The sequence below is a fragment of the Branchiostoma floridae genome, unplaced genomic scaffold (assembly GCF_000003815.2).
Source record: "Branchiostoma floridae strain S238N-H82 unplaced genomic scaffold, Bfl_VNyyK Sc7u5tJ_873, whole genome shotgun sequence".
In the NCBI taxonomy this organism is placed as follows: domain Eukaryota; kingdom Metazoa; phylum Chordata; class Leptocardii; order Amphioxiformes; family Branchiostomatidae; genus Branchiostoma; species Branchiostoma floridae.
In genome coordinates, this window is record NW_023365955.1 from 82219 (window position 1) to 96852 (window position 14634).

The 14634-nt window shown below is 41.9% G+C and overlaps 2 protein-coding genes across 2 annotated transcripts in view; both read right to left on the reverse strand.

Annotated features, from left to right (window-relative positions):
* Positions 1–1244: 1244 nt before the first annotated feature.
* LOC118409044 (tetratricopeptide repeat protein 22-like) lies at positions 1245–10299 on the reverse strand. Its single transcript, XM_035809913.1, has 6 exons — positions 10100–10299; positions 5660–5852; positions 4747–4985; positions 4329–4421; positions 3268–4165; positions 1245–2540 (listed from the first exon to the last, which is right to left on the reverse strand). The coding sequence occupies exons 2-6, from the start codon at positions 5817–5819 to the stop codon at positions 2290–2292; spliced, it is 1641 nt and encodes a 546-aa protein (XP_035665806.1). The 5' UTR covers positions 5820–5852; positions 10100–10299; the 3' UTR covers positions 1245–2289.
* Positions 10300–11782: 1483 nt separating this feature from the next.
* Positions 11783–14634, reverse strand: part of LOC118409049 (melanotransferrin-like) — an 8454-nt gene continuing 5602 nt past the window's right edge. The window contains exons 12-13 of the mRNA XM_035809918.1: positions 12828–12959; positions 11783–12384 (exon numbers count right to left, since the gene is read on the reverse strand). Coding sequence (XP_035665811.1) covers positions 12128–12384; positions 12828–12959 — 389 coding nt within the window. The 3' untranslated portion in view covers positions 11783–12127. The remainder of the gene's footprint in view (positions 12385–12827; positions 12960–14634) is intronic.

Below are 14634 nucleotides of genomic sequence, written 5' to 3' on the forward strand. Positions count from 1 at the left end.
TATATGTATGTTTTGTATGGCTCAAAACTGTTCCACTTTTGGCTAACTTGTCACAGTTCTACAGCTGCCTTGCTTGCAAATGCCTGTCTGTGGTACTGGTATGAGACATTTACAAATACATGTACAGATAGACCATACTATGACATTACACCAAGGGGACTAACATGTCCAGGCTACTGTACAGATAGAGCACACAATAAAGTTATGTTTCCATCTTGAGGTTCTCGTTTTTGTTTTGTTCAATAAGCCAATGTAAGAGACCGTGATGACCCCCTCACATTTGTGGTATGTAGATGGGTCCTCCTGTTGGTTTGATGGATAGCATACAGTCAATTGAAAAGGTGGGTCCTCATGTGGGAATGTGGTGTGTTAGTATAGTCAAATAGTGTGATTTTGAAAGTTGTGTGAAATCTCTTGCCTAGGTCAGTGACAGTGGTAACCAAGCCATGTAGGCAAGTCAGGGGTAGGGTGATGCCTGTATGGCTTGCCCACTCTAATGTCAACCCACTCTACACTCTTGAGTTTCTTTGTGTGTGTGTGTCTGTGTGTTTATTCTGCATTTATGAGTATTGTAATCGTCATTGTCGTCTAGTTCCTTTGTGTAGTGTCATAGTCTGTATAGACTGACTAACAGTAGTAGAAGTAGAGTCACAGTGTGTCTGTGTGTTTATTCTGCATTTATGAGTATTGTAATCTTCATTGCTGTCTAGTTCATTTGTGTAGTGTCATAGTCTGTATAGACTGACTGACAGTAGTAGAAGTGTGTGTGTTTGTGTGCGTGTGTGTGTTTGTGTGCGTGTGTGTGTGTGTGCGTGTGTGTGTGCATGTGCATGTGTATGTGTGTGGAGGGGAAGTTTGACAAGTGAGCCTGATTGCCATCCTAGTTTTCCTAAGCTCCTATACTCAGCCCTATGCTAAAGACACCCAGACTAGTGTTTAACAAGAAGAAGCTTTAAGAAAGTTGTCTTCTTGCTGCAGATGAGATGAATTGTCACCATCTTTACTCCAAAGTACCAGTGCCAAAGGTTTGTCACTATGAGCGCCTTTGGCAACAGGTACTTCAGAGTTCAGCAGGTGGAACACTTGAGTCTTCAAGATGCTCTGTTGCTTGGAAGATGTCTTGCCAGATGTCTTCAACTTTGACTCCAGTATCTTACCATGAGTAGTTCACTTGAATGCAATCAAAAGAATCTAATACATATATATCACTCTTGTTTGGTTATAAAAACAAATACCCATGAAGAAAGTATAGCTATTACTTTATTGTTTAACAGCATTTGTGAGCCAAATATAGTCTCTTCTATTACATTTTTGTGGCTTCGTTCTGATAAAGCAGTGTTTGTACATACATATATCTCATATAGAGCTATCAATAGCTATTTGAAGGACAGTTTATCCATTTCAATGTTAGCAGTGACTTTGCACTACTGCTCAACACACTTTGAGAATTCTTTAGAACAAGGAGGCTAAAACCTTGTCTTGAATAATGCTTTGGCCATAAGAATTCGAAATATCAATACAGTAGATCTACTAAAACATCATACTTATGAAAATATGCAAAACAAATTAAAAGAAAAAAAACTTGTGCATACAGCCTCTCCAGCATGCATTACGAAAAATGTCTACAAATCCTGAGTCTACTATCTGCGTTTAAGTCTGACTTGCGGTTTCAAAGGTAGTATCTAACTAAATTGCAATCCTTCTTGCTCTAAATAAGATAGAACTCTATTGAAATGTCTGGTCAAATATATTCTCTGTTTGTTAATTTCCACTTTGAAATAGATTATTGCGGTGAAAATTTTGTTCTACATCAGCTTTCTTTGCACATTGCTTGTGTATGTAAAATACTCTCAGTCTGTATTTTCATTCTATCATTATTGCTTCAGACCAACTTGCATAGTGCAAATGTACTAGTATTCTTTCCACATTACCTAACGTTAATTGTGTGTCCTAAATCTCGTATCCATGTACTGTTCTGATAATAAGTTTGGTGGCTTGACAAGTTTGGAATACGCTTTCCATTGTGCTCTCTTTGTTGGTCGTTTTTCCAGTCGATTTTGGAAACGGGAAAATGGAAAAAATGATTTTAGTTCTTAATCACTTTCTCCTTCTAATATTTAGTTGGCTGATTTTGTGCTGTGCCTGGATTAAGAGATTCAAAAAAATGCTTTTACGGTTTTTTTCTGAGACTTTTTAAAGTGCATCGTCGGTAATATTGTCCCAGGATATTGTGGACTCCTCTTGACAAATGTGTTTGCATTTCTCCTTGCATGTTTTACCCTGTTTAACCTATGCTGAGGACACGGCCTCTAGGCAGAGCCTGACCATCCCCAGTTTTCCCGCCTTGACCATGTCCTTTCCCAGCTCTATGACGTCACTTGAGTTCTGCCTGCAAAACGTGTGGAACTCTGGGAGGAAGTCGACGTAGCGCTTCCGGCCCTCCGTTACCCAGCGTTCCATTTCCACAATGGCGTCTTCCCGCCAAGTTTTGTCACGCCTGTGCAGCGTGAGGATGATTTCTCCCAGGAGCTTGAAGGATTCTGTAAAAAACGGTAGTTCTAAATGGTTATGATGATACTAACAGCTACATCGACTTCCTATAATCAAATAACGTAGGGATAGACCGGGTTAGAGGGGTGTCATTCCATCCTTAACACCAACAACTCAGTTGTCTATCATGCAATGCAATATTATCATTTCTAGTTCAGTTTATGATATCTAAAGAGATATTCCCCACTCTGCCACAAAAGGATATTGAAACTTCATTCACAAATTTTGTAGTTTAGCATAAATGTGTTTGAATGCTGGGTTCCTAGTTACAATTACACAACCAAAGGGATTTTATCTGCAGACGTTTCGGTAATCGTTTAGCTACATTGTGGGGCCGCGTGGCGCAATCGTCAGCACGTTTGACTCAGGTCCAGAAGGTCCTGAGTTCAAACCCCGACGTGTCACCGGTCTTGTGCCCTTGGGCAAGGCACTTTACACGACTTTCCTATATAGGCTACAAAAGTCTTCAGCAAATTGAAGTTGGTAGCCTCAAAAACGGAAGAAACATTGCTTGGACGGGGCTTGATGCACTGTGCAGCAAGAAGTAGTACAGTTCATTAAGCTTCGGGGAAAGTAGTCGAAAGGTTGCCTAAACGCCAGCAGATGCAACTAGGAACCCAGTATTCATTTTCCAACCTGATGAAACTATCTATGGATATAATTGAACATTCTGTCTGTGTTTCAGTGATATTCTAAGTTGCTTTTCTCCGTCCTTACCAGTGAGCGGAGCCCCCTCGTTGAGATGCTCCATCCCCACCGCCTGCTTGAAGGCGCCCATCGCCTTCCAGTCGTCCCCTCTCGCCCTGTGGCACTTGCCCCTCATGAGCTGGACCTCCGGCAGCGAGTTTCCCATGTCGCAGTCCCGGGCGCGCGCCACGTACTCCACCGCCTGCGCCAGCTCGAACTCCGCTACCACCGACGACTCGTCCATGGTCTCCACCCCGAGATGGTAGCACACCACCGCCAGTTCCAGGTACGCGTGCACCCCCGTGCGGGTGCCCAGGATCGCTTGCATGTCTTCCTTGGCTTTGGTGAGGAGTTTCTTGTCAGGGCGGCCCTCTAGTGTCCCCTGTCGGTACTTTGCCAACTGGTCCAGGTACATGTTCTTATTGGCCTGAGCGCTGATACTGAAGGCGAAGAAGTTCTGCGCATGCTCAGGCACGATGGCACGAGAGACGTTGAGGATATCCAGGGCGATCTGGTACCTCCCCGATTGGACAAATATTTTGGCGAGTTTGTTGAGAATAGCGGTGTCCTCTCCGGCTTGCTGTATGGCCTCGCCGAAGTAGTCCAGAGGGTCTTGTTCAAAGTACCCGCTGTCGCGGATACAGTCTTCCGAAAACCCCTTGTTCAGGGCAGACCTACTCTGCAAGAGGAGTCCCGTATAGCAGAGCGCCTTACACTTGTAGTACTGAGACTTCGTGTTTCTCACCACGTCTTTGAGAAGGTCCAGCGCCTGGTAACAAAGGTCAAGGTTGGCCTCCTGTCGCAGGGAGTCGATCCGGATGTAGTTCAGGGCGATGGCGAACAGCCATTGGCTCTGCTCTGATGACGTCACGTTTTCTTTCCCCATCCGAAGGGCCCGGTTGTAGTAGCCGTTCGATCTCTCGAACACCTGTTCGAAAGAAGACATGTAACCATATAAGGGACATATATAGAAACACTTGAATCAGTTCTAGTCCTTTGAGTTGGAAAAGTAAATATTTATTTGTCAACATAGCAAGATAAGAAATGAGGGAACCGGATATTTTGTCTTTGATCTGTGTTTCTGTGATTACCTGGATGAGATCATCTTGGGTTCTAGCGTGGAAAACGTCCAGCGCGCATGCGTAGCCGAGTTCGGCCATTGCTCTCGCCTCGACCAGCGACACCTGCATAAGGAATTGAAAATAGCAACCTCAGCCACAATGGCACTTGAAACTTGGAACAGTCAAATAATCAAACTTACATACAAAAAAGAGCTCTGATATCCTCAAACCAGACCATATTCAGATCATGACATAATTAACCTATAAGTTTTCCTTTAGTGCCGTTGAAAGCTAACGTTACTGGGTGGCAAATAAGAGAGCATCTCCTTGCCAAACGATAACAGCAAATATCATTGAAAAACAATGACAACTTCTAGAGTTATATCCCGTTAACAAAACCACACTGAAACACCAATGAAAACACCACCTTCTCAGGAAAGGTATTCACCGTTTCATGATCAGTCTCGGCGTCAGTTTGTCCTATCGCCGCTCTGGCGCTGTCCTCGAACGTCTCTGCCTCCTCGTACCTGTCTGTCTTCCTGAGGAGATAGCAGCTGTTCTTCAGCGCGTTCACGTTCGCGGAGTCCTCCTCTAGCACCGTCTCGAAGTATAGCTTGGCGGACTGCGTGTCCTCAAGATGGTAGGCGAGGACTCCCATCACGTTCAGGACGGCAAGCTTCACTGTTCCTGTAACAAGAGCGGGGTGAATACAGACTCAGTCACGTTTGGGACTGCAAGAACACTGTCGTGCCACCTAGCGGCTAAGGCTATTTTTGCAGAAACGAAAAATAAATCCGTTTACAAAGGAATAGACAAGGATTATGCTTACGACTAAGTTCTTAACGTTTTGTGTGTTTTGCTGGCCTTTTCGCTCCCGAAAGCTGCCCGGTCGGAAATAGGACCATAGTATTAAAAGAGTCGTCAAAGTATTTTAGATTGTGAAATAATCATAAGTCTTAGAATATTCTTTACCAGCGCCCTATCAACATGATGTAGCTATTCAGGCAAGAAGGTAAAAACTGTTGATAGTATTCCACTCATATGATGATCAAGATCGAATGAAATATTACCGTTTTGACAGATGGTAAATATAAAGTTATCATTAAGTTGTCTCACCCGATTAAGTCTGAAAACATTCTTTTCCAACGATCTGTCAACATTATGAAGCTATTCACGCATGAAGGTAAAATGTTAGCACTTGATAAAGATCTGATAAAACATTATCTTGTGTTGACAGATTGTAAACTTATTATCCAGTTGTCTTACCCGTTTCAGTCTCTGCGTCATGCAAATGATGACCAAGGTAAAACATTACCGTTTTGACATGTTATGAATATAAAGTTGCTGTTAAGTTGTCTTACCCGTTTCAGTCTCTGCGTCTTGCCGGAGATCCTCATACAGACACTTGAGCTCGTACCTGCCCCTGGGGCGGCGCACGTGGTCGCTGTCCCTGTCCAGACTCCAGTCCAGGTTGAAATGTCCGGCGACAAACTCCGGCACGGCTTGCTTTGTTGTAGTCATGGCGCCGTTTCTATGTGCTTAGACCATGCCTGACTGTAGAAGGCAACAAAAATGTGTTTTCAATAACTCTCTAGGCCACCTCAACACACCAGTTAAGGTAGGCAAATAAACGTGTCACTTTTTTTTATACTTTGCTGGGTGGTATGGGAAGTTCAAGCGTTCATCTGTTAGTTAATGGTTTGCGAGAATGGTAACTAAAACGTTATGAATGCAAATTCATTATATGGTTATTTTGGCCTTGGTTTAGATACGATTTCTAGGAATATGATTTTCAGTATATCTGAGCTAAGACATGAAAACAGAAATATTTGTAGGCTAGGTTTCATAGCCATTAAAAGGTAGCTTTGGCACACAGATTTTTCGCAAGACATATAATCTAAGTTACAAAATCTCTTTTTAATTCTGTACACCTGCCAGTAAGTTGAATTACTGTGCAGAAGTCTGACCTCATTTGTATGTATCTCAGCAGCGTCAGAAGGCTTTAGGCGCTGTTTTGTTCGCAAGTCGTAAGTATAGGTTATTAAGTCTTTTGCCTAGGGCCGAGCTTTGTACGGTGATTTTTTTTCGACACACCTACATTCCAATCCCACAACATCTGCTGTGACCCTGCGGTCAACATACAGGACAGTCATACTTTTTGTGTTTTCATGAAAAAAATATTGGTTTCTTGTTAGAATTCTAGAAGCCTACGTTTTCTTGATATAGAGATAAGTTGTTTGTACCCTTTTCATTGAACTGCAAAACATTCTGTGGTTTTGTAAAAAATAATTACGTTAAGTCGAATCTTCTAAAAGGAGATTATCAGATAATCTTGCGATAAATTCGCTTAAAAGGTGAAATTGGTTGGCAATAAAACACAAAATCGTGAGACGTTCTTCTTATCATATCAATAGTTACATTTGTATCAATTAGTAGAAATGTTTGTCATCTTGCTGACATTTAGATGATAAGTTCTATGTTATGAAACCCGATAGAAATGACATACATTCCTTCATCGACCCTTAGCCCGCATATGTCTTCTTTGTTTATTTGTAGTTACTAGAAACACTTTTAAGGTCACAAGCTTGCAAATAGAAAAAAAAAACAGTTTATCAAAGGAAAAGGGAATAGTTTGTGTCTAAATCTGTACTTAAATTTTGAAATTTATCATGAAATTGTCTGATGCAACGCGGGAACAGACAAGGCTCAGAATAAAGATGGCGGACAGAAGTCAGACGACATTCCAGAGGTCAAAAGAACCACATTTAAAGATGGCGGCACTGCTGAATTTGTTTCTCCTTTATATCACATTTACCTAGAAACTTTCGTTGACTTACTAATATATTTTTTTATTAGAATCTGATACCATACAATGTTTGCGTGACATGCATGACCATTAACCATTTTCAAACTCAATAATGCATTGGGATAAACCATAAACGTGTCAGAGGTCACCAGACGATCACAGACAACGCACGTCAAGATGTTACATTGCATCATTTTTCAACCTGAAGTCGGCATAACTCAAAGGGACTGGTGAATTGGACAAATCACAGAACAAATACGATGAAATTACCCAGTCTAGAATCATTATGCCCCTACCCGTGGATTCTTCATGTGTCTGTACTGACAGATTTGATGAAATATGGGGCAGGTGTGCGTGTATGTCTGCGTTGGGTATTCAACACGATTCATGCGCAAATTTGTCAACCTGCCACTCCCCCTTTTAAGTTTTACTACCATATATCAACGTATAAACGGAACAATGGTAGAATGAACAAAGAAACAACTGAGCCACTACTATGTAGGATAGGACTCTAACTAGAGGGGTTGTCATCGAACCAACGCTAATGTCTACGCCATGGTATCATAAATATTTTATATCTCAGTGCCTCTCAACAAAAAGGTAGCACGGTTTTGAATATCCAGGGACTGAAGCTATATGCCCATACGCTAGTAGCCGTTTTTTCTATTAAATGTGCTCTGAATGCCAAGGGTGTTTTGTCAGATTGCTAAGATAAGAATCTATTACAAAGACATTTTGCAGAACAAAAGCACAAATTCACGAGGTATATCATTACGGTACAGTTGCTGTACACATTACCTAAGTCTTGCTATATTTTGTTGCTACAATCGTTCGAAGTTTGTCGACAAAACCGTATGAAATTTGCAGTTGGACAAACTACAGAAGAAGTAGAATTATAATAAGCTACTCCATATTTTCAATACAATCACCTCATTCATTTGAATATTTTGATGTTTTACTTCACCCAACTGAAACAATACACTCTCCAGTACGTCCACATAATATAATATGTATGCACGTTACCTCACCTGTTGACCGTTTCAGTGTTATATAAACGTCTAACGTGTTTATTTTAAGCACGGACTGATGGTTTCACAGAAGAAAGGCTGCATACTTTTTAGTTTATTTACTTTAGAGGCCATCATGGTCATTCCACAAAGGAACAGGCATGGAGAAGCTGTGGTGAAACCCGTGCAGGTGTGTTCTTGATATAGTAACACTTTTTTTAGGTTTTCTGTTAATTACCTTAACTGGTATGGAAGTAAAATTTGGTTATAGTAATAGCTGACTCCGTGTCTTTTTATCAAAATATTCATATATATTATATCATAACCACTGATGTTTATTTTGCTGCATTTTCTACCGCCTCATGATTTGTATTCAATGCAAATTACCGACAGAAACTGTATATCTTTTACCGAGTTGCTATGGTCCATATCATCATGTAAGAGTAGAAAAGTTTGCATAACGATTCTGAAAACTTGATATACCATTTCTTCGTGGCACTATATTTCAATTGTTGCGCCATGTACATAATCCTCGTTAAAAGTTTCGTTTCCTGCAATTCCAAGAAACGAAGAGTTGCTATCGGCTACCATCAGAATCTGATGTGGCAACGAAACATTTGACAACAGAAAGATAGATTTTAACTTACATCAGCTGAAAAATACTGTTTCAGTTACTAGTAGTATAAGCTTCAAGGGCATTTACTACACTAGTGGAGTTTCAGACTTCCTTCTGTACACATATATTCTATTACGTCTAACTCCTTCAGTACTATGCGTGTGCCATTGTCTTGATACCAAAAACTGAAGCTGTGAAGATTGTAAGTAACAAAAAATGCATTTGTAAAGTTGAAGGAACACGAACAAAGAATCATTGATAACAGTCAATTGAAAAGGTTACGGGTGATCGTAAAATTCAACTCTCAACTGCAGCGTACTTAGTACAAGCAAATATGCCATAACGAGTCCAGAAAAAAACGCTGTATTACTCAAGACAGAAAAACCTAAAATTACCACCAAGGTATGTTTTCCCGTGTTCCAGTCGATTGAAAAGGTCACGTCTAAACCTTGCATTACAGCTCACCCTGGTGACAAACACACAGACAATGGGACCAGTAATTCCCCCCACATTCTTCCACAGACCAACTCGTTTGCGCTACAGTTTCGCATTTTAACCTAATTTAAAACCTGTCGGCACGAAATGGTTAGAAGGTTTCTGTAATTTTCTGGCAAATGTAGAACCCGGTGCAGTGTTTCAGGTGCGATTTTAGCTCTTTTTGTACTTCTTTCAGGTGGTCCTTACGGGGTAGTAGAAGCCGAGAGAGATACAGGGGCCACTAGAAGGAAGTATCAAAATCCTCGAACACACCTGAAACTTTAAACCCGTCCAGACATCTGCTTGTAGGTAAGATCTCAGTCACAGTTTGTCACAAAGCTTGAAGTTGTACCGTCGGTATCTTTTAGAGAGATCACGCCCAAAGAGGGCAACATGCAAATGGCATTCGTACCATCCTAGACACTGCCTGGGGGGAAACGACAATCATGATGGCAGTGGCATGAATAGTTTAGGTGATTTTTTTCGTCGTCGTCCATATTGGGTCTCTACACTTCCGCATAGTTTATCCGTATCACAACAACGCTGCTGCGACTGGTTTTAAATTGATGGGAAAATGTCCGCCCGTGGAGATTTGTTAAGAGAAAGAATTTCATATGGCCGATACCCTCCCACGTAATGAAGTGTAACATTACACTCATTGTTTCATTTCGAATAACTATATCGATACGTGGTAACTCGATTCCGTGTGGTTTTCAAGATACTGTAGTCTTTTTCTAGACATAGCACAGGTGAAAGATACGACAAGTCAGACTGTATGAAAATGTGTGAGTATATTATAATTAACCGGGAGTTCTAGAGGGTGTAACTGTCGGGCACCCCCACGGGTTGTCCCGCCCAGCGCATCCGTGCGTGCACGCCAGGTGTGCGCTCTTACCTGGCGCTGTCTGCTCTCTCGTCCTCTCGACTCGGAGTCTGACGTCGTCGTTACAGTCGATGGATAAGAATTCGGGGCAGCAGTCTCGTTGTTAAAGATGTCTTCACATCGCCAGCTTGGTTGTAATGTTCCATTCCATTCTAGCTATGCCTCCACCCAGCCAAGGCTGGTCCAACCTGTTCTACGGGACTATCTCACACCTCGTCACGGGTCAACGCGCCTCGCGGCCAATCACAGGCTTCCCTCAACACAGCCGACCAATGGGAACGCCGCAGACGATAGTTCTTGTTGCACACGGGGTTACGGGTGGACTACCCTCAGGTAACTTGTTAAGTTTGCTTATCTTTCGACTCCATTGACTGTGAAGCAAACTAGCGACTTCTGCTGACAGCTACCCACTTCAAAATGTAACAAGGAGGACCGCTATGTGTTAGTTTAGTGACAGTGCTAAGATAGAACTTGTTTTGGATCCACAGCGCCAAGAAAAACGCCCCAAAAGGTGCAGATGGCCCATGAATTATATTGTGTGTGGGAATATACTTGTCTTGCCCTACCCTGAGGCCCAATCCTGATATTGTCTGCACTGAGATCAAGTCATACGTGAAAAACGGCAATTCCAACAGAAACCGACAGGTGTCTTCTGTCTGGGTAATACTGTATTGCCATTTCCACTGACGAAAACGTGACCCCCCCCCCCCCTCCCCTCCGCTTGGTTAAGTTCTGCGAATTCTGGTGGGTACGAAATTCCACTCTAACAACCGATGTGCCATCCCCTATTTGAAGTGGGTCAGCCGTGGGAAAATACCTTCTCATTCTCACTGTACAAACAATGCCGTGTGACCAACGCCCTTCCGCAATAGCCTCCATAGCAGGCTTATTGGTTGGGCCTTTTTGATGCTCTCGATCCAGGCCGATTTACCGTTGGAACAAGACAGTATTAAAGCTTAAAACAGGATCAAAGTCGGCCAGGCAGTGTCAATAATGGACACTGTCCTTGGAGAAGATTAGCTTTTGGAGTATAGTACTAGTCTCTACCAGACTCAATGTTTAAAGGCCGCTGGATAAATAGTAGGTAGACGAAAGTTGCCAAATTAACTGTTGTAGCCGGCCGTGGGATTACAGCTACTCCTGTCATATATTTTCAGTTTTTAGCAGATTTCTATATTGTTCACTCGACCTATGGAGACTGGCAGAGACTCCTTTTTTGGAACGTTTTGTGTGCTGTTTTCCTATCTGTTCTACTTGCACCCAATTTCATAGTCACCCCTAGCTAGTCTTAGAAGATTGTGAGCATTGTGAGTCTTCCTCTGTACAAGTGGTGGAGTAGTCTCTAATAGACTCCTTTGTTTGATGAAAAATATAAAACAGTAACTAAATGCAGAATTTGCTGGAGCTAAAGGAGCTGGCCGGTCATAGAGTTAGTTAGTTACTCAGAAATGACTCTATGCTCGATTAAGTCCGACAAATAAAATAACCACATTTAGGCAAATTCCATTGAACTATATATCATTCGATCTGAAGTTAGTACGTAAATTCTAGACCATAGTCCAACTTCACTCCACATAACTTTATTGTTTAACATACAGTTTTTTTTACAAATTTCCTACATTTACCTTTGAAGCCTAGTTTATGAAATCCTTTACACCGCGTACCGACAAGACAACCGATCAAAATTCAGAATTATTACAATTTCAACACAAATAGCTAGCATGTTACTACTGTAGAAATCCAATATTCAGAATCCTGAGGAATTTGAATTTCTCCGTGAAGTCCGAGTCGACCCGTAAAATTTGAAGCCTAGTTTATGAAATCATTTACACCGACAAGGCAACCGATCAATATTCAGAATTATTACAATTCCAACACAAATAGCATGTTACTACATTCGAAGTCCAATATTGTCTGCCCCCTCCTGTCCGATCCATGCACCAAAGAAGATCTAGATGCTCTGACCCCCAGAGGAAGGGAGTGTGTGGAGTATTGGAGCAGGAAAGTGTAGTGATGACACGAAAGAAAGAAGTCCAATATTCAGAATCCTGACGAATTTGAATTTCTCCGTGACGTTCGAGTCGAGCCGTTAGGAGTGGCGACCAGCATCAGGTCGTCTTCCTCCTCGATGACGTATAACTTCCGGATGAGCTGGCCGTTGGTGGGTGTGGCCACGTACGTGTAACCACGGGCAACGGAGATGAACGCTGCCAGGTTAACCGACAACAAGGCCGCCAGAAGGAAGAAATATCGCTCCACGAAGCCGTCATTCAACTCTTCTGGGAACCAGTTGTCACCTGTGAAGACAAAGATCCCTTTAACAAATAGAAGTATACAATTTATCACTAAAATGGTTGCTCAAAACTCAAAAGCCTTGTTTTTACCATGGCATCCCGACAGGTCCGATGTAGCTATTCTTTTCATCATTCTCAATCAAATCAAATCAAAATGATAGGAAATCACGAACACAGAATGTCCTGGGCCACACACACAAGCGCCCTGTAAAACTAAACCTCCATTTTTACGGAGGATACAAATCATCATTCAAATTGGCTATTACAGTGTCGAATCTTGCCATATCAAAGTGATATACCATCTCAACTCAAACTTTGGTCAAGAGTGTCAGGAAATCTGTACCGTTCCTCAACCGTTGAGCAAGCTACAGTAGCCATTTGGCACTAAATTTATCGGTTATGACGTTAGATAGCAGGAAAAAGAGATATCAATGATATAGACTTACCGTCAGTCACTAAGTTGACGACCTCGGCCACCACGCTGCCCATGTAGCCGCCCAGCCCCACCGTCAGGGAGAAGCACCCCTGTAGCACGCCGCGAAGGTCTCGGGGGGCCTCCGTGTACGCGAACTGGATTCCTACGGGAAGGGAAGGTGGGAATGGTTGAATGGAAGAGACGTACGCGTTTTTACAAATAGGGGACCAAAACCTATACGACGTCTTCTTAGAAGCAAGCGTTATACTAGTATGTCAAACGGCACCCCTGTAACAGACCGTGCCGGGTCTCGTGGGGCCTCCGTGTACGCGAACTGGATTCCTGGTGGGGAGGGAAGTATGGTTTAATATTCCAGTCAAAAGCCTAATACAATGTATTTGGGCCTAATACAATGTATTCCAGGGCCTAATACAATGTATTCCTCAAATACAATGTGTTACATCCACTGTATTACTCAAATACAATGTATTATGATTTCAAATACAATGTATTTCACAAATACAATGTATTACAGAGGCAAAATACATTGTATTGAGCCCAATACATTGTAGTGAGCCCAGTACAATGTAATACACTGTATTGAGTCCAATACACTGTATTGAGTCAAATACATTGTACTGAGTCAATTACATTGTAGTGAGTCAAATACATCGTAGTTAGTCAAATACACTGTACTGAGTCCTACACAGTGTACTGAGTCCAATACACTGTACAGAGTCGTATACAATGTATTTCAAAGTAAACTACATTACATGCAGTACCACTTCCCTCCGCCAGGGATGTAGCACTCCACTTACAAGGGTATCATAGGGGATCTGGGTATCAGTAGACGAACTTGTACTGGCGAAATTCAAAGAATGCCACGTGCGACGCCTGCATGCAGATACGACTTTTTTTCTAATTTCATTTTGTATTGCTGAACATTCATAATATACAGGAATAACAAATACTTATTTTTCCCCCATTGACATGGATTTTTGTGTTAGAAAATTTACCAAATGTCTGCTAAGGTACATTGCTGTGGACTTGAATTCGTGTTAAGAGATGATGATTTTAAGATAAATCTATCGAAAAACGGAGCAGAATAGTACCATGGCGCATGTGGCATGTCTCAAAAGAATATAATCGTGAAATTTGTATCATGATATGGAACAGGAAAAATAAGATCCCATCATACTCCAGAATTGCTGTAAGTTGCATGTTCTGCACGTCAAGGAATTATCCAATGATGGCATTATTATGAAAAGGGAAGTCACTTCGGATCCTCATTTTATATGACCTATCATGTGTCTGTGCGAAAATATGCTACGTAAATTACGTCATGGGACGTCATGGGTCAGAAACGGAGGAAGACCCCCTAAATTTCTGAAAATTAGGACGGCATTTCGCCAAATGATGTCACCTGAGATAATAAGTGATTGATGAAAAACTGACTTTAAAACTTAAGAAATCAATTCGTGAAGTGACCGAGGACACGTCACTCATCTTCCTGGATTTCTCGGCAGACAATTGTTACAAACCACAGTGTACATAAAGTACATATAATCGGCACGTATTCAGAAATCATTAGTGACCAAAGTAGTATATTACTGAACAAATCCCAGTGGCATACAACATATCCCGCAAACGCAAAATGTACAGGGTTCCCCGGTTGTTAAGTGAGCCTGTTTATGACCAGAAGTTTGACGCTAAACTTTAGAACAATCGCTGTGAACAGAAGTTATGACATACAGAACATTTGCTGTGAAAGTCGTGACCTTTCCGTTAAACAGCAAAGGTCTCGCTATGATAACAACGTGCTCGCTAGAAAACGTGAC

What these genes read in the sequence shown, in the direction of transcription:
- LOC118409044 (XM_035809913.1), bottom strand. Translation starts at nt 5,819, where the DNA reads ATGACTACAACAAAGCAAGCCGTGCCGGAGTTTGTCGCCGGACATTTC. An exon ending in AGACGCAGAGACTGAAACGG is followed by an intron (nt 4,986 to 5,659) that starts GTAAGACAACTT and finishes CTCTTGTTACAG; the next exon opens with GAACAGTGAAGCTTGCCGTC. An exon ending in CGAGGGGGCTCCGCTCACTG is followed by an intron (nt 2,541 to 3,267) that starts GTAAGGACGGAG and finishes CGTTTTTTACAG; the next exon opens with AATCCTTCAAGCTCCTGGGA.